Source organism: Ranitomeya variabilis, chromosome 6, assembly GCF_051348905.1.
Source record: "Ranitomeya variabilis isolate aRanVar5 chromosome 6, aRanVar5.hap1, whole genome shotgun sequence".
Taxonomy (NCBI): domain Eukaryota; kingdom Metazoa; phylum Chordata; class Amphibia; order Anura; family Dendrobatidae; genus Ranitomeya; species Ranitomeya variabilis.
Genome location: NC_135237.1, coordinates 194,902,632 through 194,929,610, shown reverse-complemented (window position 1 = coordinate 194,929,610; position 26,979 = coordinate 194,902,632). Strand labels below are relative to the sequence as shown.

Genomic DNA, 26,979 nt, shown 5'->3' with positions numbered 1-26,979 from the left:
CAGATTTTTTCATCGTCGCCATCCAGACAAGCCGGGTCCTATAAGCCGTGAGGGCCCTGGGGCCCCTCGTAGAAGGCGGGGTACTGTCATGTCGGACGCTGTTCAGACCAGGTCGTTCGACAGACAGCGGTAATTCCGCTTTTGACCACTATTTGCTCATTGGCGTCGGCTAGGTTTTGTCCAGCTGTTCCAGGGTTAATTTACTTGATCCTCGGAATGGAAGCTGGGCCATGCCCATGGCCTTTAAATAGTTCTCCGGATCATTGGGCTTCGCCGATTATAGCTTCTGTCTTGCGTTGTTATCTCGGTCTGGAGTGGAGAGCTGGTTGTTGGAGAATCGTTGCTGGTGGTGTATTTTCCTTTGTCTTATTTACTCCTTCCTATATTTGTGTTTATTTTGCCCTGCACATTTATAGTGTATTCCTGAGTGACTGCGGCTTGGTGTATATTTACCTTTATCCTTGTCTGTGCTAACTGTGGGTATTGGTGTATTACATTCACTGGGTGGAGGGCAGAGGTTTTCAGCTTAGGGTTGTAACAGGAGGCAGGGTGAGGTTCGAGGCCTGGACATGCACACCATCAGTGTAAACTTCAGGTAGAGGGTCAGTCAGCATTTCCCTAGTCTGAGGGAAATTTCAGGGGCCCGGGTTATTAGCTCTCACCCACCTAGTCTCCCCGTGACACTCAGCCATATCATACAAACAAGAACAATTGACAGTCTCCATTGTGATATTTGAATTGACATCAAAATCATGAATCAATAGTACATTTTATTTCTGAATCAGACAACGTAAGAAAATTTGTAGACTAGTGTTATTATCAGTACAGAACATAGGCTTTCAATTTTATATATGCTTGATATTTCTTTACAAGCTCCTGGGTTCGGGAGATAAGCCAAGTTCAGAGTTCAAACCAGTGTAATCTTCAGTGATGCCTCCCTAACATTCTTTTCTCTATATTATTCAGAATGTAATACCTTCACACATCTTTTCATGATGTGAAGTGTGGTGTGATATTTATATTAAGGTGTTTACTATTTCAACAGTATTTATCCTTTAACAGAGTTTAAAAATATTGCTAAGCGTTAATTTTTTGTGTGTGAATGCAAATTGTCTCTTCAGAGAGGAAGAGGACTAGAACTCTAGTGCCACCTATTGGAAGTAGCAATCCTAACAGTCAATGTCGACCCTTTAATGAGCCTTGTCACATGACTTAGGATAATAGCCAAACCAGAATCTCAATTTGCAGACACTGTGTTTCAGAGTACTGCCACTCGTCAGTGCAAAGTGAAGATCTAGTTTGGCTGATTGAGAGGCGTCTGACCGGGATCCAAGAAGTATCGTTGTAATGATTATAGGGGATAACTCAGGAGACTCTTTGCGTGGAACAAGACAACTACAGGACACAGTTTTATAAGTGGTAAAGTCTATATTATCACACGGTGATTCAAACAGGTGCAGAGCAAAGCTCAAGTCCACAACACTTGGTGTAAATACAAAATGCAGCTTAACAATCTATAGGAACTTTAGAGGAAAAACGCAATCAAGCAGAAAGTCTATGAAGCACAGTTGTACTTGAGGATACTTGACACGAATAAGTCCTTGATTAGTCCAAACACAGATAGATATGCTTATAAGGCAGTTCAAGCAATGTCTTAGCTCAACCAGGAAGGCCTGGGTGATAATCTCAGATTTAAGCAGAGCAGCAACAGCTTACATGTCCAGCAAATGCAGATGGAAACAAACACAAGCAGCCAGATGGAGGATTACTGAAAACTCAGAGCTGAGTAGCAGGATCTCCACACAGGTTCACAGGAGCAGGTGCAGGTGCAAAGCCAGGGTAGAAGCTGGATGCAAGGCAGAATACTCTAGCACAGACTAAAGGCTGGGGCGGAGTTATATAGCAGGAAGACACAGTGCACATGAGACCAAAGACACCATCTTGGAAAAGGGCAGTAATGCACAAAAGGTAATCAAAATGTTCAGAGTCCTGACAATCGTTTCTCCTTGCGGAGAGTGACATGATAAGCATGTCAAGGTGAGGAGACTTAAAGCCGCAATGCTCCTCTGGGAAATATGCAAATTGTCTCTTCAGAGAGTAAAAGGACTAGAACTCTAGTGCCACCTATTGGACGTAGCAATCCTAACAGTCAATGTCGACCCTTTAACGAGCCTTGTCACATGACTTAGGATAATAGCCAAACCAGAATCTCAATTTGCAGACACTGTGTTTCGGGGTACTGCCCCTCGTCAGTGCAAAGTGGAGATTTGGTTTGGCTGATTGAGAGGCATCTGACCGGGATTGTGTGTGAATGTAATTGTCATTATTGATGACTCATCACCTCTGAACGTATTTTTAAAATACATTAAAGTTAATTATCAAGCCGAAATATCTATGGTGTAACTCGGCTAGACTTCTGTTCTAAGAACTCATTGTCAGAGCCCTTACGATATGTTCACCACTCCTGCTTCCATATCAAGGGACTATGGGACTGTTCACGGTTCGCTAATTCTGTGCAGAGATCACACCACAAGTGCTACCTTTACTGCAAAGCTGGATGACTAATTATATGAGTATATACTATGTTCAAAGGTTATATAGTCATGTGTAATAGAGCTCAATAAAGATGTTAGCTTTTGACTGATCATTGAAAACAGAGCTGACCAACTTACTAATACATAGAGCAGTTGGAATTGTTATAATATTAAGCTTTGGTTTAAACACTTATCAGTAGGTGGAAGAAAGGTATTTTTGTTTTCCCGTTGGACAATTTGTAAATATTAAGTTATAGAATACACTTACTAATGTACTTTTGTACAGTATCCTCAAGGTTTCAAGTTCTCTACTGCAACTTATTCATTAGAGACTAAAGATCCATGTACACTGCCAATTTATGCCCATTAAATGAGTTAACCAGAACTTATTTTTCATTATGGGGCTAAGATTTTACAGGCAGATAGTTGCCAACTACCTGTCTGTTCTGTTTAGTGCCAGCTCAGAGTGGTCACAGCTCGCCTCTGTCAGTGATTCTCCTGCTTCATTCGACCTCATGTCAACAGAGCAGATCTTCTTCCTCTCTTGGTCTGCGCTGTTGGTGGGGTGTCACTGCCAATGTAATTTAGGCCCCCTTCACATGTCAGTGTCTCTGGTACGTATGGTGACAGTTCACATGTACTATAGACACTTACCCACGCACACCCATTATAATCTATGGGGCTGCACACTGTCCATGTGTACTTGTGACCCTCACGTAGACATGTCTGCTTCATTACAGCAACACAGATGTCAATACATCCCGCACATGTGCACATGAATAACATAAAGTGTAACATCCCTGTGCCATCCATGTGAAATGTCCCAGAATATAATGCAGAATAGAAATTACAGATGTTTAAGTTTTAAATATGTGCAAAGATAGATAGATAGATAGATAGGTAGATAGCTAGATAGATATGCAGTAGATAGATAGATAGATAGATAGATAGATAGATAGATAGATAGGTAGGTAGACAGATAGATATGCAGTAGCCATTTATTGTCAAACTACTGTGTTTTCTCTTTTTAAATCATAATGACAACCCAAAACATCCAAATGACCCTGATCAAAAGTTCACATACCCTGGTGATTTTGGCCTGATAGCATGCACAGAAGCTGACACAAATGGATTTGAGTGGCTACTAAAGGTAACATCCTCACCTGTGACCTGTTTGCTTGTAATCAGTGTGTGTGCTTAAAAGCTGAGTGAGTTTCTGGGATCCAGACAGACTCTTGCATCTTTTATCCAGCCACTGAAGTTTCTGGATTGAGAGTCACGGGGAAAGCAGAGGAATGAAGAATTGACAACAGATCTATTGAAAAGGGTAGTTGAACTGTATAAAACAGGAACGGGATACAAAAAGATATCCAAAGAATTGATAATGCCAGTCAGCAGCGTTCAAACTGTGACTAACAAATGGAAAATTAGGGGCTCTGTAAAAACAAAACCACGGTTAGGTAGGCGAACAAACGTGTCATCCACAACTGCCAGGAAAATTGTTCGGGATGCAAAGAAAAACCCACAAATTACATCCGCTGAAATACAGGACTCTCTGAAAACTAGCAGTGTGGCTGTTTCAATATGCACAATAAGGAGGCACTTGATGAAAAATAGGTTGCATGGTCGAGTAGCCAGAAGAAAGCCATTGCAGTGCAAATGCCACAAAGTATCTTGCCTACAATATGAAAAACAGCAGAGACAAGCCTCAAGACTTCTGGAACAAGGTAACTTGGATTTGTCACGGAGTCCTTCTCTGGTACCACACAATCAACAGAGCAAGAGAAGTGTGATCAATCCCAAGACCTTTATTTAGGCAAAAATACAAAAGGTCCATATACGATCCACCACACAAAGGATAAAATAGTCCAGAACACAAATGCAGTTCAGTAACAAGATAAAAGTCCAACAATCCAGCAGACAGAGGATAACATAGTCCATATACTCTTCTTTCTCTCTGATATGCTGTGAACCCATCATCATTCCACACAAGACTGATCTGTTTGTCACCTCCCTAATATTTACAAGTCCCTCTCCTCACTCACAGGTTAGAGGGGTGGGTCGCAGGGGCTCATTGTTTCAACAAGCTAGTTCAATATTAGCATATTAGCAAACAACATTATTTACTGACCCTGTGGAGAGATAACAGTACAGGACTGTGGGGGCCGATATCAGATGGCAAATAACAGCAATTCATCAATTGGCAAATAACTCATCCTACAAGAGAACACCATGATAATCAGTAACATATAAATATACACAAAATGATACCCACATAACATATCCCACCATCACAGGAGTGATGAGACCAAAATTTAACTTTTTGGCCACAACCATAAAAGTTACATTTGGAGAGAGGTCAACAAGGCCTGTGATGAAAGAAACACCATTCCTACTGTAAAGCAAGGAGGTGGATCGCTGATGTTTTGGGGATGTGTGAGCTACAAAGGCACTGGAAACTTGGTCAAAGTTGAAGAAAAGATGAATGCAGCACATTATCAGCAAATACTGGAGGCAAATTTGCACTCATCAGCCCAGAATCTGCGCGTGGGATGTACTTAGACGTTCCAACATGAGAAAAATCCAAAACAAAAGGCCAATTTAACCGGTCATTGGCTACAGCAGAACAAAGTGAAGATTCTGGAGTGGCCAGCTCAATCGCCTGACCTCAATATCATTGAGCCACTCTGGGGAGATCTCAAGCACGCAGTTCATGCTAGACAGCCCAGGAATTTACAGGAACTGGAGGCTTTTTGCCAAGAAGAGTGGGCAGCTTTACCATCTGAGAAAATAACTACCACAAAAGACTTTAAGCTGTGATTGATGTTACAGGGGGCAATACACTGTATTAAGAAATGGAGTATGTGAATTTTTGATCAGTGTCATTTGGATGTTTTGGGCTGTCATTATGATTTCAAAAGAGAAAACAAAGTAGTTTGACAATAAATGGCTTCACCCAACCACTAACCATGAGTGAAGAAAAAGTTTCGGTGTTATCATTCATATTCTCTGATAAAAGGCCAAGAAATCAAAAATTCTGCTGGGGTATGTAAACTTTTGAGCACAACTGTAGATATGCGGTAGATAGATAGATATGTGGTAGATAGATGATAGATAGATAGATAGATAGATAGATAGATAGATAGATAGATAGATAGATAGATAGATAGTGTAATAATTATAGGGGATAACTCAGGATACTCTTTGCGTGGAACAAGACAACTACAGGACACAGTTTTATAAGTGGTAAAGTCTATATTATCACACGGTGATTCAAACAGGTGCAGAGAGAAACTCAAGTCCACAACACTTGGTGCAAATAATAAACGCAGCTTAGCAGTCTATAGGAAACTTCAGAGGAAAATGCAATCAAGCAGAAAGTCTATGAAGCACAGTTATTCTTGAGGATACTTGAGACGAATAAATCCTTGTCTTAGTCCAGGCACAGACAGATATGCTTATTAGGCAGTTCAAATCATATCTTAGCTCAACCAGGCAGGCCTGATTAATAGTCTCAGGTTATTGCAAAGCAGCAACAGCTTACATGACCAGCAAATGCAGATGAAAGTAAACATGAACAGCAGATGAAGGAGGATTACTGGAAACTAGTGTATGCAGCAGGAACTCAGAGCAGAGTAGCAGGATCACCACATAGGTTCACAGGAGCAGGTGTATAGCCAGGGAGTAATCAGAGGTCAGGAGCTGGATGCAAGGCAGAATACTCTAGCACAGACTGAAGGCTGGGGTGGAGTTTTATAGCAGGAGACACAGTGCACATGAGACCAAAGACGCCATCTTGGAAAAGGGCAGTAATGCACAAAAGGTAAAAAATGTTCCTGACATTACTCCCTCCTTAGAAGCAGCCTGAGGACAATCCTGGACCTGGTTTCTCAGGGAATCTCTGATGAAAATGAGAAATCTTCTGTTGGGCATTGATGTTTTCCACAGGTTTCCAAGAGTCTTCCTCAGGGGGATATCCCTGCCATCTTATCAGATATTGGAGCCGATTCCTGCGAATCCTGGAATCATTAATTTCCTCCACCACGAATTGTTCTTGCCAATCAATCACCACAGGCTGTGGAGGTGTCACAACAGGTCCCTGGAAGGTATTAGGAGATAAAGGCTTTAGTAAAGATACATGAAAAACTGGGTGTACCTTCATTGTCCTAGGTAGCTTCAGCTGGCAGGCCACAGAGCTCACAATACCGTTGATCTTGAAAGGGCCAATGAATTTCTGTCCAAGTTTTTGTGAAGGAACGTTTAACTTCAGATTCTTAGTTGCTAACCACACTGAATCTCCTATCTTGAACATGGGTGCAGGTTTACGGAATCAATCAGCCGATCTCTTATAACGTTCTTGAGCTGTGGTCAGGGACTCCTTCAGAACCCCCAGATTCTGTCTCATCGCAGTCAGCCTTTCCTCCACTGCTGGAACCGGAGAATTAATTGGAGACCTAGGTAAAATACACGGATGATAACCCAGATTGGCAAAGAAAGGTGTAAATTTAGTGGAGGCGCTCTGAGAATTATTATATGAAAATTCAGCTAACGGCAACAACTCCAATCAATCATCCTGGAGATGGCTGACATAACATCTTAGATATTGTTCCAGCATCTGGTTGGTACGCTCAGTCTGACCATTTGTCTGGGGATGGTAAGCAGAAGAGAGACAGACATTAATATTGAGTGCAGAGCAAAACCCCTTCCAGAATCTTGAAGTGAACTGCACTCCACGGTCAGAGATGATCTCATCCGGAACCCCGTGCAACCGAAAGACATTCTGTATAACCAAGTTCACTGTATCTTTAGCTGAGGGGAGGCCGGTGCATGGAACAAAATGAGCAGCTTTAGTCATGCGATCAACTACCACCATGATTGTATTCATGCCCCCCGATGTAGGCAGCTCCACAATAAAGTCCATTGATATAGACCCCCAAGAGCGGGACAGAACAGGTAATGGTTGTAGAAGACCCGTAGGTGCCACATGAGAAGTCTTGTAAGGGGAACATACCTCGCAAGAGAGAACAGTCCTTGGTATCCTTTGGGCAAGTTGGCCACCAGAAGAATCGGCTCAGGAACTCTTGTGTCTTCTGTACCCCCCTGTGACCAGCCAACTTGGAGTCATGTACCAACCTGAGGATCTGCAGACGGATGACCTCCTGGATGTAGATACGTCGATCTCTGAACCACATGCCACCCTTAAAGACAAGATTAATATCCACAGGTGGGTTGGCCAGAAATACATCACCTTCATAGTCCTCCATGCACTCCTTCCACAAGTCCTGATCGTGGATAACTCCGATGAAATTGGCATCAGATAGAATGGTCTTGGACGGGGCTCCAGGTACGGAATCCGCAGCATGGATTCGGGATAAAGCATCAGCCTTCCCATTACGAGAACCTGGATGGTACGAGATAAAGTTAAATTGATTTAAAAATAAGTTCCAACGAGCCTGACAAGGAGAAAGACATCTAGCGGATCTAAGGAACTCTAGATTGCGATGGTCAGTTAGCACTATGATCTGTTGTGCAGCTCCTTGCAGATGATGCCTCCATTCTTTGAAAGCTGCAATAATAGCCAGCAATTCCTTGTCTCCCACGTCGTAATTCTTCTCTGCTGAGGTTAGTCTATGGGAAAAGAAAGCACAAGGATGTAGCAGACCCTTCTCTCCAGTTCTTTGGGAGAGAATAGCCCCAAAAGCATTATCAGAAGCTTCCACTTCCACAATGAATGAAAGTGTTGGATCTGGGTGAATCAACAGCGGTGCTGATGTGAAACAGACTTTAAGCCGATGAAAAGCTTCTTGAGCCTGTGATGACCACTTAAAGGGCTTTTCCTTCTTTGTCAAGGAAGTAATGGGACGGACAATATCAGAAAAATTTCGAATGAAGCGTCTGTAGAAATTTGCAAAACCAATAAAACGTTGGACCTCCTTAATGTTCTTGGGTACCGGCAAGTCAAGGATAGCCTGAATCTTACCAGATTCCATGTTCAGCCTCTGGGGAGAGATGATAAAACCTAAGAACTGTATCTCAGAACGATGGAACTCGCATTTCTCCGGCTTAATATACAGATGGTTCTCTTTCAGATGTCTTAAAACAGTTTTGACATGTTCTTCATGTTCCTGTAGAGAGTCAGAAAAGATTAGTATATCGTCCAAATAGATCACTACAAACTGGTCCAACAAATCTATGAAAATGTCATTAGCAAGGTGTTGAAATGTTGCAGGGGTGTTACAAAGCCCGAAGGGCATCACAAGAGATTCAAAGTGTCCATACCGGCATCTGAATTTTGTCTTCCACTCATCCCCTGGACAAATACGCACCAAATTATAAGCCCCACGAAGATCCAGTTTAGAGAACACCTTAGCATGGTGGACTCTTTCCAGTAATTTGGGAATCAGAGGCAAAGGGTAACGGTTTCGTACGGTTACCTTATTGAGTTCTCGATAGCCAACACAGGGTCTCAGGGTCCCATCCTTCTTCTTTACAAAAAAGATATGTGCCCCTGCTGGTGAGGAAGAAGGACGTATGAAGCCTTTGGCCAGATTTTCTTCAATATACTCCTTTAAGGCTTGAAGCTCAGGTGCCGCCAAAGGGTATACGTTACCAAAAGGAATGGCTGCCCCGGGAAGCAGCTCAATGGGACAGTCATAATGCCTGTGTGGAGGAAGCTGATCTGCATTCTTCTTGTCACAGACATCAGAGAACTCTTTATAAGCTGGAGGTAAAGAAAATACCTGTACATGTGGTTCCGTAGCCGTGGACTCAGGGACAGCTTCTGTTACCGCTGAGTTGCTCCTTGTTGGGAAGATAATCTCCTTGGTCTCTCAGTTGATAATTGGGTTCTGAGAACGCAACCAAGATATGCCTAAAATCACAGGAAAATGAGGAGAAGAAATTAGCAAGAAAGAAAGTTGCTCCTGATGCTTAGCTCCAACAAAATTTCAAGGGGTATGGTCTCCTGATCCACAGGCCCAGAGATTAAAGGTGACCCATCCACTGTTTCCATGGTAATTGGAGAGGCTCTTTGCTGAATTTTAATACCATGTTCCTTGGCAAATGCGATATCCATAAAATTGCCAGCTGCACCAGAGTCAATCATAGCTGAACTGGAAATCCACTGTCCTGAACACAGGATCTTAATAGGGAGAGAACAGTGAGAGTTCTTTTCCTTCAGCTCCTTGGGGGGTGAAGTCATAGAAAGTGAATGGAATACAGCGTTTAAAGGCAGGCTACATTCAGAGATGTCAGATTCATCATCACAGTTGTCATACTCCCCTATTGCTGCTAGCACTTTGTTAGACCGTCTAGGACACTTAGGACAATTGATCAAGAAGTGGTCAGACTGGCCGCAGTAGAAACATAGACTTTCACGCAGGCGATGCTCCCGGCGCTCATTGATCTCGCGCCTCTGAACGGAATCAATTTGCATGGGCACCTCCTCCACCTCCCGAGAGGTTTTACCTGCAGGCTCTTTGGAAGGAAGGGAAAAGTTAGAAACACGGTTATATGCAGCAAATTTCTCCTGCCTACGCTCAGTAAGGCGAATGTCTATGCGCACACAATGCTGTATAAATGTCTCTAGCTCTTGTGGTGACTCAGAGCGGGCTAGTTCATCTTTTAGAATACTAGACAGACCCCTTTTAAAAATAGGCAATTGTGCATAACTGTCCCAATTGGTATCTACCGCCAATCTCCTGAATTCAGTGGCATACTCAATAACAGAAGCCTGGCGTAAAGACAACAAAGCAGACTCAGCGGTTGCATGGCGATTAGGGTCATCAAACATTAATGCCATAGCGGCCAAGAAATCATCCAAGTCATTCAACCGTGGGTCACGAGACTCAATCATCGGATTCGCCCAGGCAAGCGCTCGTGAGGTCAGTAGCATTATTACACACAATTCTTTGGATCTATCAGTAGGAAAACAGTCAGCATGCACATCAAAATATAGCATACATTGATTCACAAAGCCACGAAATTTGTCGCGATCACCATTAAATCTGAATGGGAGCAACATAGGTGGGCCAGCTGGTGGCGGTTGCCCAGAGGGTAAAGTCACTTGTGCAGCTATTTGCGTGCTTATGTCCTGAAAAGCCCGTCCATACTGGGACTCTATGCCAGCAAGTTTGTTTTCCTGGGCTGCCATGCGGTTGCTCAAGTCCTGCAAAGTTTGTCCAAACACTTGTTGATTGTGTTCAAAGCTTCCAAACTTCTTTTGCAGACCTTCCACATCTTTCTGCAGTGATCTAATTATGGAAAACACCTGCTCTAATTTGCTTTCTGCAGTCATTGTTCCTGCAGTCTCCCTTCTTTTTTTTTTTTTAGGCTAGAGTATCCTGTAATAATTATAGGGGATAACTCAGGAGACTCTTTGCATGGAACAAGACAACTACAGGACACAGTTTTATAAGTGGTAAAGTCTATATTATCACACAGTGATTCAAACAGGTGCAGAGAGAAACTCAAGTCCACAACACTTGGTGCAAATAATAAATGCAGCTTAGCAGTCTATAGGAAACTTCAGAGGAAAATGCAATCAAGCAGAAAGTCTATGAAGCACAGTTATTCTTCAGGATACTTGACACGAATAAATCCTTGTCTTAGTCCAGGCACAGATAGATATGCTTATTAGGCAGTTCAAGTCATATCTTAGCTCAACCAGGGAGGCCTGGTTAATAGTCTCAGGTTATTGCAAAGCAGCAACAGCTTACATGACCAGCAAATGCAGATGGAAGTAAACACGAGCAGCAGATGAAGGAGGATTACTGGAACTTGTGTATGCAGCAGGAACTCAGAGCAGAGTAGCAGGATCACCACACAGGTTCACAGGAGCAGGTATATAGCCAGGGAGTAATCAGAGGTCAGGAGCTGGATGCAAGGCAGAATACTCTAGCACAGACTGAAGGCTGGGGTGGAGTTTTATAGCAAGAGACACAGTGCACATGAGACCAAAGATGCCATCTTGGAAAAGGGCAGTAATGAAAAAAGGTAAAAAATGTTCAGAGTCCTGACAGATAGATGGATAGATAGATATGAAGTAGGTAGTTGCTTTTTTAATATTGAGTTAGTAAAAAGGGTGTCTGATAGACTCCTCTCCATTACTAATTGCAGGGCTTGATGTCAGCTGTGATTTTTGACAAATCACAGCTGACATCAACCCCAAATACCATTATCTCAGTTGCCACTGCACCAGGGCAAGAGCTGGGCAAAGCACCAGAATTGGCGCTTCTAATCTTACTATCTATCTATCTATCTATCTATCTATCTATCTATCTATCTATCTATCATCTATTTACCTTATTTCTAGCTATCTCTATCTTTCCATATCTTTAACACCCAAACATCTGTCATTTCTATTCTGCATTCTATCCTACAACGCGTCACACCGATGGGGCACATGGAAGGCAAACGGACAAAACACACGTACACACGGATGACACGCACATACACATCGACACAGACATGAATAACACTGGTACTGTTTTTTTCAGGAAGTGTGAAGGAGGCATTAGGCAATGGGAAGCCAACTGTCAATCAGCTTGACATCGGCAGAGATGCCCTATGAAAAGGGCAGAAAAGAAGAAACTGCTCTATTGACGCAACTTCACTGAAAGCTCCTGAATTGGCGGCAGAAGCAATCTGTGACCGCTCTGAGCTAGCATTGTTTGCCACCGGACAGAACCGGCAGGTAGTTGGGAACTACATATTTGTAAATACTAAACAGAAGAAAAACAAACACCAAAAAACTCCCAGATGTAGTTTAAATAATCAAAATGTACATTTATTAGATACTCAGGTACAGATGACAAAAACAGGAAAGGAAGGGGTTACACCCACTAGCACATGCCAGAAGTTAGGAAGCTCACAAGACATAGGATGTATCCATCATAATGGCTCTCAGGGACGAGTATAATAATTATATAGAGTGTGACCGTACATATATTGCACATTTCCCATATAGCCTACGGCAGAGGTGTCAAACTGCATTCCTCGAGGGCCACCAACAGGTCATATTTTCAGGATTTCCTTGTATTGCACAGGTGATAATTTAATCACCTGCACAGAATGATTCCAGCACCTTGTGGAATGCTAAGGAAATCCTGAAAACATGACCTGTTGGTGGCCCTCGAGGAATGCAGTTTGACACCTCTGGCCTATGGTATTCAAAAGCCTAGCTCTAAAATATCCATCACAAAATAAAGGGGCAAGAAACATTACCTGTAATGAGCCAGGAGTGTGTCTGCGAGCGTCCCCCCCATATTTGTAAATGCTTAGGTCCCACAGCAAAAAATTAGCAAAGTCCCAGAAAACCCTTTTAATGAGCACTGGTCAACTGTATACAAGTTAATTGTCAATCATTTAATCATTCACACAGGTTAAAAAATAATGTATGAGGGAGAAAAATTGTAAATATGATCGTTCGGTCCCCATCAGAATTCATGCTGACCGTGATTGCCCATTTATACAGTACGATGGGCTGCTGACAACTATGATTTTTATGCCTGTATAAAGGATCCTATCAGCTGAGGAGCAGATGTGTGTTGGCTGCTCTGTACCATGATTAAATAGACCCATAATCAGGAATAACGTTCTTATGGACACTTGTTCGTTGACTATCATCAATTGTGAATGGCCTTAGATTGTTTGCTTCCTGGAGATAGACAGATTTTTATGTCATGTGATGATTGTGACTCACTACATTCCACACTATGACAACTACACTGTATGAATGACAACAAGTAGTGATCTTAAAAGTCAGAATAATTCATGCAGAAAGTATTCTGAACTTTTTTAATTACGCAAAGAATTGCAATTATTTGCTGAAATACCCATTTCATTGTACAAAATCTTCTTTTTGCTTTTTTTTAGCTGTACTCACCCCCAAACCATTCATAAGATATCTGAATTCTGGACAAATAAAGGCACTTCCTGCATATGCAGCATCAACATGCAGCCACATATTTTCTTCATTACCTGTAAAGTAAAAACTGTTGTTGAATTGACTAAACGTAACGTGGCTAAAGCTAATACATAATCATTCTTTTGGCATTTTCATCTAGAAATCAATGGAAAGGCTAAAAAGAGACTGTGAAGACGTCCAGGCATCCTTTTGAGAGTTTCGTCGGTGTTTTTGCTTGAAAAATGCTAGTTTCAACATCATTGTTTAATGGAATTAGAAAAACGTCCTTAAAACAACCATAAAACCCTCCAGTACTTTAGGTTTTCAAAACTACACCTAAAAAGGTAGCATTCTTGAAGTGTTTTCTGCTTTAAAACCAGTTGTTTTTGAAGACCGGAAAAGACGCATTGAGAACTTACCCTAATTTTGTAAAAATGTGACCCTTTTTATACAGTACAGACCAAAAGTTTGGACACACCTTCTTATTTAAAGATTTTTCTGTATTTTCATGACTATGAAAATTGTACATTCACACTGAAGGCATCAAAACTATGACTTAACATGTGTGGAATTATATACTTAACAAAAAAGTGTGAAACAACTGAAATTATGTCTTATATTCTAGGTTCTTCAAAGTAGCCACCTTTTGCTTTGATGACTGCTTTGCACACTCTTGGCATTCTCTTGATGAGCTTCAAGACGTAGTCACCGGGAATGGTTTTCACTTCACAGGTATGCCCTGTCAGGTTTAATAAGTGGGATTTCTTGCCTTATAAATGGTGTTGGGACCATCAGTAGTGTTGTGCAGAAGTCTGGTGGATACACAGCTGATAGTCCTACTGAATAGACTGTTAGAATTTGTTTTATGGCAAGAAAAAAACAGCTAAGTGAAGAAAAACTAGTGGCCATCATTACTTTAAGAAATGAAGGTCAGTCAGTCCGAAAAATTGGGAAAACTTTGAAAGTGTCCCCAAGTGCAGTGGCAAAAACCATCAAGCGCTACAAAGAAACTGAGGACCGCCCCAGGAAAGGAAGACCAAGAGTCACCTCTGCTTCTGAAGATAAGTTTATTCGAGTCACCAACCTCAGAAAGTGCATGTTAACAGCAGCTTAGATTAGAGACCAGGTCAATGTCACACAGAGTTCTAGCAGCAGACACATCTCTACAACTGTTAAGAGGAGACTTTGTGCAGCAGGCCTTCATGGTAAAATAGCTGCTAGGAAACCACTGCTAAGGACAGGCAACAAGCAGAAGAGACTTGTTTGGGCTAAAGGACACAAGGAATGGACATTAGACCAGTGGAAATCTGTGCTTTGGTCTCATGAGTCCAAATTTGAGATTTTTGGTTCCAACCACTGTGTCTTTGTGCTAAGCAGAAAAGGTGAATGGATGGACTCCACATGCCTGGTTCCCACCGTGAAGCATGGAGGAGGAGGTGTGATGGTGTGGGGGTGCTTTGCTGGTGACACTGTTGGGGATTAATTCAAAATTGAAGGCATACTGAACCAGCATGGCTACCACAGCATCTTGCAGCGGCATGTTATTCCATCCGGTTTGCGTTTAGTTGGACCATAATTTATTTTTCAACAGGACAATGACCCCAAACACAGCTCCAGGCTGTGTAAGTCCTATTTGACCAAGAAGGAGAGTGATGGGGTGCTACGCCAGATGACCTGGCCTCCACAGTCACCAGACCTGAACCCAATCGAGATGGTTTGGTTTGAGCTGAACCGCAGAGTGAAGGCAAAAGGGCCAACAAGTGCTAAGCATCTCTGGGAACTCCTTCAAGATTGTTGGAAGACCATTCCCAGTGACTACCTCTTGAAGCTCATCAAGAGAATGCCAAGAGTGTGCAAAGCAGTCATCAAAGCAAAAGGTGGCTACTTTGAAGAACCTAGAATATAAGACATATTTTCAGTTGTTTCACACTTTTTTGTTAAGTATATACTTCCACATGTGTAATTCATAGTTTTGGTGCCTTCAGTGTGAATGTACAATTTTCATAGTCATGAAAATACAGAAAAATCTTTAAATGAGAAGGTTTGTCCAAACTTTTGGTCTGTACTGTATGTACTCCTCAGTATATTAGGTTTTTAAAATAATAGAACTATCCATGCAATTAATATAGGTGACAATATTTTAGAAGCTCAGATTCTTGTTTTAATGTTTATCTACTCTGATTGACATTTGGGATCAGGAAGGCCATTTTACCCTTAGTGTAGATTAGCTCATCTTGTAAATGTTTTTCCTTTTTTTACCATTTTCATATTTACCTGTACCTTTCCCTATATACATATTTTGTCCAGTCACTTGGTTGAAATTAACGGACACATGTTGCTGTCCAGTTTGACTATATAACCTATATACCAATGTATTGGTCTCAAAACTGTATCTGGTGAAATTGTAAACCTAAAATATCATACGTGTTGTTTTTGGAGGATGATAGGTGATCACCCTATGCCTACACAATAGACTATAATAGAAATTAGTAATTCAGATACTAAAACCTTGTCTTGATTGTCTTATATCATATATACAAAAGTAATCAACTGATTAATAAAAAACACAAAATGCTGTAATAAGATTATGATAGTACTTACAAATAGGCCCCAGTTCCTTTAAGTTGTCAAAAGAACAGGATGATGTTGTCCCCAGGGTGGCACATAGCTGAAAAAATACAATTGAAATGTGTGATAAGGTAATCTTGTCTGTCAAAAGACATCTTAAGTGGAAAAGTTTATAGATTTGTTTTGTATCCAGTCTGTTTATGTTTTGTCTGAAAAGATTGTTATATGATTAGGAATTTGGGGTACATAAACATTATAATTATGTAAGTTCTGCCTGAAAGTTAAAGAGATTGTCTCAGGTTCAGAAATGGATAAAATTGCCAACTGATTATAAAATCCAGCAACTTTATCAAAATCCTCTCCATACTGAATAACAGAGGGATTTAAAATTTTATAGTGTACAGCTCCTTTCCTAGGTTACCGGCCACGGTGTGTGTTCAGAATGGCTTGTTTCCTAGGTAAGGAGTGTATGCCGCTAGCAGGTTCTATGCTTTACAGCATGCTTGATGCACTCTGAAACTGACTGGTTCACTGGATATGACCTGTTTCAGGGCCCATTTGTTTTTCCCATGCTTCAATGGCAAAGCTGCCTATGCTAAGAGACAGGGAGAGTGCTGAGTTTGGACTAGTGGCACAACCAAAATCACTAAAGCAGATGGCATATACCCTCAAGTACTGCAAAAACTAAGTACCGTGATAGAAAAAAACATTATTTGTAATATGGACAGATTCCATAATAACAGGGTCTGTACCACACAACTGGCACATAGAAAATGTGGTGCCAATATTCATAAAGGTAAGAAAATCTGAGCCTGGAAATTATAGACTGGTAAATTCAACCTCTACTTTAGGTAAAATCCTTGAGGGTATCTTAAGAGATGTTATCCTGGAATATCTCAATAAGAATAGCCTCATGACCCAGCATCAACATGGTTTTGTGAGGGATCAGTCCTGTCAAACTAATCTGATCAGCTTCTATGAGATAAGTTCCAGATTGGACAAGGGAATTGCAGTGGATGTTGTCTATATGAACTTTTCAAAGGCATTTGATATGGTGCCACACAAAATGTTGGTATATAAAATAAGAATGATGGAATTTGGGGGAAAGATGTGTAACTGAATTAAGAAATGGATCAGTGATATGAAACAAAGGATGGTTATTAATGGAAAATACTCAGAGTAGGTCACAGTTAACAGTGGGGTGCCACAAAGGTCAGTATCGGGCCCTCTTCTTTTACCATAATTATTAATTACCTCGTAGGGGACATATAGAGTCGAATTACAATATTTGCAGTTAATAATAAACTCTACAGGGTAATCAACACAGAGGAAAATAATTTAATATTTTAGAAGGATTTATGTAAGCTGGAGACTTGAGGTGAGAAATGGTAATTGAAGTTTATTGTAGATAAATATAAGGTTATGCACTTGGGTAGAGGAAATAAAATATATGATTATGTAATAAATTGTAAAACACTGGCAAAAACTGTCACTGAATACTTTAATGTATGAGTGGACAGCAAACTTCACTTTAATTATCAATGTCAGGCAGCTTCTACCAAGCCAAATAAAATAATGGGATGCATTAAAAGAGGCCTCTATAAAAGTCACTAGTGTGGCCACACATAGAATACTGTGAACAATTTTGAGTTCTGGGGTATAAGAAGTACATAGCTGAACTAGAGATGATGCAGATAAGAGCAACCAAGGTTACTAAGGGAATGGGTAGACTGCAATAACAAGATTGGTTGTTAAACTTGTGGTTATTCAGTTTGGAAAACTAAGGTGTAGGGTCTATCTTATTGCAATGTACAAATATATGAGGGTACAGTACAGAGATCTTTCTAATGATCTTTGTACACTTAGGCCTGCAACGGGGACAAATAACAACTTCAGGAACATGAGTGCCAACACTGCTGGAACGGCGTTGGCACAGGAGGTAAGTACAAGTGTTTTTATATTGATAAGGCAAATATACAGATTTCGAAAGAGATGTCCTTGTAGTGGACAGCCGCTTTAAACATATGTTTATTCTAACATTAGAGAAGGATTAAAGGTCTAAAGATCCATTTGTACATGCTGAATTATGTTAATGAGTATGGAATAATGTTAACGAGCATAAACAGGCTATTAAACAACTATCAATAGGCTTTAACATCGTTGGTCAGCTAGTCTAAATGCACACTAAATTTGTTGTTCATCAATTTGGTGTTCATCACTTGGTTTTCATCATTTGATGTTCATCAAATCAAAACCATAAAGCTTACAAAAAATTCTCCTTCTGCTAATGTTCCTTCCAAGGAACACATGGATAATTGCTATAGTTGGATTAGATATATCGATATTAGCGAGAGATAAAAAAATGCACATACAAACACTGGGATTAGACCATTTGTCTTGTCTTCCTCTAAAGCCTTCTTGAGAGCCTGCCCACGAGCGACAAAATTCTCATCGGATTGAATCTTTTTCATTCTCACACCACTGATTAGTCCAGCCCTTTCCACAGATGAGTGAGCCTGCAGTTAAACATATTTTCACTTTTTTAAAATATTTTAAAAAATGTGTTATTTGGTAATTCTATGACATGAATTTTATGAAAAAGTTTAACTGTTGCTTAATTAATAGCAGATACATAACGATGGGGAGATAATTGCAAATTCATTCAAAGCAAATTGAACAGCCGCCACCATTTGACACACTGCAGAAGATTGGATCAATGAGAAAAGACTTACATGTCCTCTGCTGTGGTCCTGCATTTCCCCAAAATGCCTTACAACTATCACATCTCATCGTTGAGCAGAACCAATCAAGAAGGACTATTGTTCTCTCATGAAGGCCTCTTCCTGGCAACATGGTCTCCAGATGGAGACTGGAAAATGGAATGGAGTTTTATCCACTTCAGTGATGAGTACCACTTTTGCCTTGGATGCAATGATAGTTGCCTGATTACGGTGTGGTGTAATATAAAGTAGCCAGACCCTTCTATTCTTCATTTCAGGTACACTAACAGCTCGGCATTACATCGATTTGGTGGTAGAACCAGTGGTATAGCCATTCCTTAAAAGTGTCCCAGGAGAAATTTTTCAACAAGATTATGCTACGATCCATTGTTACTCATGCTACTTTAAGCAGCTTGCATGGACTAATTGGGTTAACATGGCTGTAGCATCATCGCATCCTGTCTCCTATCCAGCACATCTGGGACAATATTGATCTGCATTTGCAAAGGGAGCTGAAAGCAGCAGATCTTGATGATTTGATTGCCCAAGTGCATTCAACTTGGCAGAACATTCCTAAGTTAAATCAATAATCTCATTGATAGATTACCAACGCATGTAAATGCATGTATTTTCTGTACGTCACACTCATAAGGCTACGTTCACATTTGCGTTGTGCGCCGCAGCGTCGTCGCAACAAAACGCATGCGTCGTGCGGCCCTATCTTTAACATTGGGGCCGCATGGCGCCGCATGTACATGCGTTGTCATGCGTTTTGGTGCGTTGTACGCCGCATGCGGCGTTAGGGCGCACCTGTCAGGGCACGGCAAACGCAACATGTTGCATTTTTTTGTGCGGCGCAGACTTTTTAAAAAACGCATGCGTCGTGTTTGCGTCGTCGATGCGCCTTTTTTCCCATTGACTTGTATTGACAACGCAGACGACGCAAGTAGTTGCGTCGTGATGCGTTGTACGACGCATGTGTTTTCCAATAAAAAATGCAAAACATTGTCTAGACTTTGGGGGGGGGGGATGAAGAATGACTCAATGCCAAAAAAAATGCATGCGGCGCAAAACGCTGGGTTTTTTTTGTTCAAAACGCAACTGCGTTTTTGTTTGCGTTGTGCGTTGCGGCGACGACGCTGCGGCGCACAACGCAAATGTGAACGTAGCCTAATTTAGACTGAATAAATCGAGATGGTTTAAACATGTTGTTTCCATTTTTTCATTGTTTGTATATCATTAACATGTCTACCTGTCCAATTTTGCTTGATCTTCATCATCTATCACTGGAATATATTGGTGCTCAACCCTGTAGGAGAAACTCCTTTATACTGTGAGTCAGTATCCCCTGACATTCAGCAGTTTGTATGAGCTGTCATATCCCATCTCTTATCATAGTATCTGTACAAAGACCAATTCCCTCAACAAGTGCCCTGCAGCTAGAGGAGGATGCGCGGCAGCTGCCCTTTCAGGAAATAAATCCAAAGCAATCTCTTCTGCCTTTTATGGCCTAAAGCAGTGTAAATATGCCCAGCCTAATCCTGCTTGTTATTACAAAGGAAGTCTGCAGGACCTAATGTACTCTATTTCTTCCCCACCTCATAGCTTTTATATTTGACCAGTGTCAGTGGAATTGACTTTAATAAGCTGATGACATTTCAGAAGCATATTTATTTTTATTTAAATAATTATTTCAGAAATGTAACAAACGAACAGAGTTCTGCATGGAAATGAAAGTATGTCTTGCAAAAATAATTTTACTTTGTAGTATGCAGCGGATAGTTGCATGTCTGTATCCTTAGTTTATTTGTTTAAATTAAACCTAAAGCATATTTTGGAAATGTGCATATTGTACCAATGTACAAAATAAAATAGCAATTCATCTATTTAGTTCATCATGTTCAAGGAAGAGTGGCTCTACATTCTCTACTAAGACCAAGGACCATATTCTATACCCATATTTATACCCCTTTTCACATGTAAAGCACGGTGCAATAAATGGTGCTATAATAATACATAAAAATAATAATAAATTCTTGGGATTGGGGAGAAACCTTTTTCAAAAAGGGAAAAAATTGGGAGCAATTTTATGACTGTTGTCAGCAAAAAAAAAATCACAGCTACTTTAACAAAAACCCTGCTATTCACTGATAGGCTACAGCAGTATGCCTATAGGGTTGTCACAATTGCAGCTTGCAGCCATCTTGTGTCACCACAATGCAATGTATTGAAAATTCTGGCACTCAAAAAAAAATTGATGCAAATGAATTTATTAAAGAAAGTCCCAATATCTTGTAATGTTTCGGTCTTTGACTCAGACCTTCATCAGACTGGGATGAAAACAAAACAATGAAATAAATAACTAAAAATTAATAACAATCCCAATAAGTAAATAATACAAGTTGTATAGCTTGACAGGTGAGCCAATGATAATATATAACAAGGTGAAAACGAAAACAAGAATCATGAGACAAATATAAATGAAAAAAATGAAAAAAATTTGAATAGAAATAGGAAAATCATACAGTCACAGTGACTAATGATGTTATATGAGTAACGGTGAGGTTCAATACAATATAATATAGTACAATTAGTATATTACAAGCCAAATGATGGCAAACAGAAATAACGAAAATTGGAAAATACCTAGAGATATGGAAGAATAGGAAAACACAGTACGCCCAACCTTGGAAATAGTCTTGAAAAATGGATGTAAAAAATGGATATATTCTAAAATGGGTTACCCATTTTTTTCACCTTTTTCTTTCTATGCAATTCACGCACCTCTTTTTTATTCCATATAGAATACAGCCATTTTTTAGGACTATTTCCATGGTTGGGCGTACTGTGTATTCCTATTCTTCCACACCTCTAGGTATTTTCCAATTCAATTCGTTATTTATGTTTGGCATCATTTGGCTTGCAATGTACTATATTATATTGTATTGAACCTCACCGTTACTCATATAACATTATTAGTCACTGTGACTATATGATTTTCCTATTTCTATTAATTTTTTTAAATTTTTTTCTTTTTTTTTCATTTATATTTGTCTCATGATTGCTGTTTTCATTTTCACCTTGTTATATATCATCATTGGCTCACCTGTCAAGGTATACCACTTGTATTATTTACTTATTGGAATTATTATTAATTGTTATTTATTTTGTATCATTGTTTTGTTTTCATCCCAGTCTGATGAAGGTCTGAGTCAAAGACCGAAACGTTACAAGATATTGGGACTTTCTTTAATAAATTCATTTGCATAAAAAAAAATTTTTTTGAGTGCCAGAATTTTCAATACATTGTGACATTAGGAGTGGTATCCTTCTCTGTGCACCACCATTCACGGAGTGACGTGTGCCCCAATTTTTATAGTGTCAGCACAATACATCATGGCTGAAGCCAGGTAAATGAACACTGCAGTAGGCCATGGAGCGGCAGCATATTAGAATGGTGAGCGCACAATTTTGTTTATATACTATATTCAGCTACGCTAAAAAAAATTACAAGGTTAGAAACTTTTAATAAAATTCTAATAGCTTCTTCAGTACAAAAATCATGATTGTAGAGGAAAGAAATTAGTCGTTCGGCAAAAATACAAGTGGCAACACCTGTTCCTGTTAAATGTAGCAATATGCCTCTGGACATGGCTATTAAGCCTCAGTAAATGGATTTTGTAGCAACACACTCATGCAGCTATTACTTAATTAAGTTTACAATGATTGCATTCATAGCATTGTGAGTGATAATTAATACTGATATGGTGAAAGTGGCTTCTAACTGATGCTTTAAAAAGATGCCTGGATCAAAACACCACAGAATAGGTCAATTCTGTCCCAAGAGAAATCCAGTATTCACTGATCTAAACTAATGGTGACACATCATCGGAAAGAACTAATAAGATGTCCTAAAGTTCATTTCTTGGAAGAGGTTGTCCTGTATGGGTTTCCAGTGGGGTCCATTCTTGGACCAGTTTGAAATCAAACTTTTTCCAGCAGGTGAACTATAATATTTTTGTACAGGGAAAATGAAGAATTTCACTGCACACATTGATTAATTTCACTAATTAAGTTTAAAAGAGGGCTGTAGTATACCATAGTGGAGAGGTGCTTAAAGGTCAATAGAGATATTGTCTTTATTCTAGCTTACAATATATAATATTATCTAATATATAAAGCTGAATGTGTGTATGTGTGTATGTGTGTGTGTATGTCCGGGATTGGCATCTGAACCGTCGCAGCTACAGCCACAAAATTTTGCACAGTCACACGTCTGGACCCCAAGAGCGTCATAGGCTATGTTGTGAGGTGAAATTTTAACCCCGCGCTTTCCAATTCACCAAACAATTTTGCCCCTATCTACATAATGGGGAAAAAGTGAAAGGAAAAGTGTTGGAGGCGTCGCAGCTACAGGCACAAAATTTTGCACAGTCACACGTCTGGACCCCGAGAGCGTCATAGGCTATGTTGTGAGGTGAAATTTTAACCCCGCGCTTTCCAATTCACCAAACAATTTTGCCCCTATCTACATAATGGGGAAAAAATGAAAGGAAAAGTGTTGGAGGCGTCGCAGCTACAGGCACAAAATTTTGCACAGTCACACGTCTGGACCCCGAGAGCATCAAAGCTATGTTGTGAGGTGAAATTTTAACCCCGCGCTTTCCAATTCACCAAACAATTTTGCCCCTATCTACATAATGGGGAAAAAATGAAAGGAAAAGTGTTGGAGGCAAATTAACAGCTGCCAGATGTGAACAAGGGGGACTTAAAGAATGAGAGCGATGGCGCCAAAGAGTATATACTGCACAGTTGCTAAGGTGGGGCCCCGACATGGGATAATCACCACACCACCACGGGGATATGAACACACACACAAAATGCGCCACACACTACCACGTGCTCGAACACATATACCATTCTCAGCGCACATTTCACCACACATACACCAACCTCGCCACATAAAAGTCGAAACACAAAAGTCGCCGCTCAAAACTCACCACGCGCAAAACTCTCCACATGCAAAACTCGCCACACGTGCAAAACTCACCTCATGGAAAACTCGCCACACGCAAAACTTGCACACGCAGAAAAATTGCCACATGCACAAAAGTTGCAACACGTGCAAAAGTTGCCTCACACAAAACTTGCACATACTCAAAAGGCACCACACATAAAACTCGCCACGCGCAAAACTCGCCATGCGCAAAACTTGCTGCACACAACTTGCTACACTAACTTGTCACATGCAACTCGACATACAAAAAGTTGCTACACGCATGTCGCCACACAAAACTCATCTCACAAAAGTCTCTACATGCATGTCGCCACATGAAACTCAACACACACAACTTGACACACGAAACTCGCCCTAAAACACACACAAGTCTGGTATTATCCTTCAAAAATAAAAATCTGATTAATAAGCAGACAAACTACAAGAGCAACAAATGTACCATATAGGAATCCGGCAGCTCTCAGTCACATGACCAGTCTATTATGTGTATGTGTGAGCTAATATTTACTGCTGATTTATCAGGCTGCCAATTTAGCTTACAAATACTGAGGTAAAAATACTGACCAAATAACGTGTGAACAAGGTCTAATACAGGAGGAGATGACATACAGATATATACTATATACAGGAGGAGATGACACACAGGTATATACTATTTACAGGGGAGATGACACACAGGTATATACTATATACAGGAGGAGATGACACACAGATATATACTATATACAGGAGAGATGACACACAGGTATATACTATATAGAGGAGGAGATGACATACAGGTACATACTACATACAGGAGGAGATGACACACAGATATATACTATATACAGGAGAGATGACATACAGGTACATACTACATACAGGAGGAGATGACATACAGGTATATACTATATACAGGAGGAGATGACACACAGGTATATACTATATACAGGAGCAGATTACCTACAGGTATATAGTATATACAGGAGGAGATGACATACAGGTATATGCTATGTATAGGAGGAGATGACATACAGGTATATACTATATACAGGAGGAGAGGACACACAGATATATACTATATATAGGTGAGATGACACACAGGTATATACTATATACAGGAGGAGATTACATACAGGTATATACTATATATATGAGGAGATGACATACAGGTATATACTATATACAGGGGAGATGACACACAGCAGGTATATACTATATACAGGGGAGATGACATACAGGTATATACTATATACAGGAGATGACATACAGGTGTATACTATATATAAGGGAGATGACAAACATGTATATACTGAGGTGAAAATGAGAGGTGTGAGGTGAAAATGAAAAGGTGTGAGTGCAAAATGAGAGGAGTGAGGGAAAATAGTGGAGTGATCGGAAAATGACAGATGTGAGGTCGAAATGACAAGTGTTAGGGGGGAATGAGAGGAGTGAGGGGGAAAATAAGAGGAGTGAGGGGGAAAATGAGAGGTGTGAGGGAGAAAATGAGAGATGTGAGGGGGAAAATGAAAGATGTGATGGGGAAAATGAGAGGCGTGATGGGAAAATAAGAGAAGTGAGGTGCTATAACTAACCACAGATATTTACTATGCCCAGGCAACGCCGGGCTCTTCAGCTAGTGTAATATAATATAATATGTCAATTTTCATAATATGTGATAACATTATAAGCAGGAGTTTGGTCTGGGGAAGAAAAAGACAGAGGTCCCTTTGGCATTTATTCTGCACAGTAGATGGTCAGAAGCATGAGCTGTACAGGGAAAATCAGTGAAGAGGCTTCAGTGCGTAACTACTTCTGCTGCCCATATATTTTATGGATCAGGATAACCTACAAAAAGAGTAGGAGTATGATGGCAAGTCTCAGGGTAATCTTAATTGATAGAATAAACACATTATTAAAATGTCTAAAAATGAGGATGTCAGGCAGAAGACTGCTCCACAGTGTAAGTAAATTTGTTATATGCACAAGTAATCAATCTTCAATAGGAACATATATATAAGGGGACTGCTGAACCAGAGTTATAGGATATTGTAAAGACAGGACAGGTAACTCATAGTAAGGATGCACCTAAGGGTAAGCATTCCTCTATGCTGAGGAAGGACCAAGTGCTTTACCACATAAATGAAGCATAGTATGAAGCCAGGTGGCTCACTGTAGAGGTGTATACAACCAAGGTCAAGCAGTCCCACCGAATAGTTCACAAAGGAAAGTACCAAGTAGATTTTCACAATTCACCCCCAGGATGAAGCCGTACATGAAATGTACATTGACGTGTTTTTTCTTGTCCATTTTCCATATAGGTTTTGTCCCACATGCTACTTTAAGTATCATTGCACTCCTCGTCGTCTTTTAGCATGCATCTGCTTGAAGCTCATTTATCTATAGGGCTTCCTTTAAGGGAATTCCATATATGCATCATAGGCAACATTCTCTTTAATTGATCACACTGTGTTTGTAGGGGAATCCACTTTTTGCTTCCCTTTGTGAACTGTTCAGTGGTAGGGTTGAGCAAAACGGATCGGACAAATTGAAAAATCGCCGACTTTCGGCAAAGTCGGGTTTCATGAAACCCGACCCGATCCCAGTGTGGGATGTCGCTGTTGGCGATCTTTGCGCCAAAGTCACGTTTCGTATGACGCTTTCAGCGCCACTTCTCAGCCAATGAAGGATGCAGAGTGTGGGCAGCGTGATGACATAGGTCTCGGTCCCCACCATCTTAGAGAAGGGCATGACAGTGATTGGCTTGCTTTCTGCAGCGTCACAGGGGCTATAAAGGGGCGTGCACGCCGACTGCCATCTTACTTCTGCCGATCTGAGCATAGGGAGAGGTTGCTGCAGCTTCGTCAGAAGCAGGGATATACTTAGGGAGGGAAGATTAACCCCCAAACCGCTTGTGCTGTAGCGATTTCCACTGTCCAACACCACCTTTTCTTTGCAGGGACAGTGGAGGCTAGATTTTTGTGCATCAGCTCTGTAGCTTATAAGGCTCCCTGATAGCTGCATTGCTGTTTGTACGCCGCTGTGCAAACCAACTGCTTTTTTAAAAGCAAAAATCCTGTTGATCCTTTCTGCACAGTTCTATTGTTTATTTCTCCACACTTTTGTGTGCAGCAGTCCTTTTTATTGCTGGCTGCCATACTTGTCCTGAGATCATTGTAGGCAGATTGTTATTGTAGTACAGTCCCTTTTTTTTATATATATATATCTGCCAGCCACTTTCTGCCACTTACATTG

The 26,979-nt window shown here is 40.6% G+C and overlaps 1 protein-coding gene across 3 annotated transcripts in view; it reads right to left on the bottom strand.

The window, feature by feature from the left end:
• Positions 1-26,979, bottom strand: part of DDC (dopa decarboxylase) — a 407,527-nt gene that overhangs the window by 203,246 nt on the left and 177,302 nt on the right. For all 3 annotated transcript variants that reach the window (XR_013216885.1, XM_077269362.1, XM_077269361.1), the window contains exons 6-8: positions 18,381-18,524; positions 16,042-16,108; positions 13,420-13,514 (exon numbers count right to left, since the gene is read on the bottom strand). Coding sequence is in view for 2 of the 3 variants with exons in the window: in XM_077269362.1 (XP_077125477.1) it covers positions 13,420-13,514; positions 16,042-16,108; positions 18,381-18,524 (306 nt within the window). In the remaining variant the exon portion in view is untranslated. The remainder of the gene's footprint in view (positions 1-13,419; positions 13,515-16,041; positions 16,109-18,380; positions 18,525-26,979) is intronic.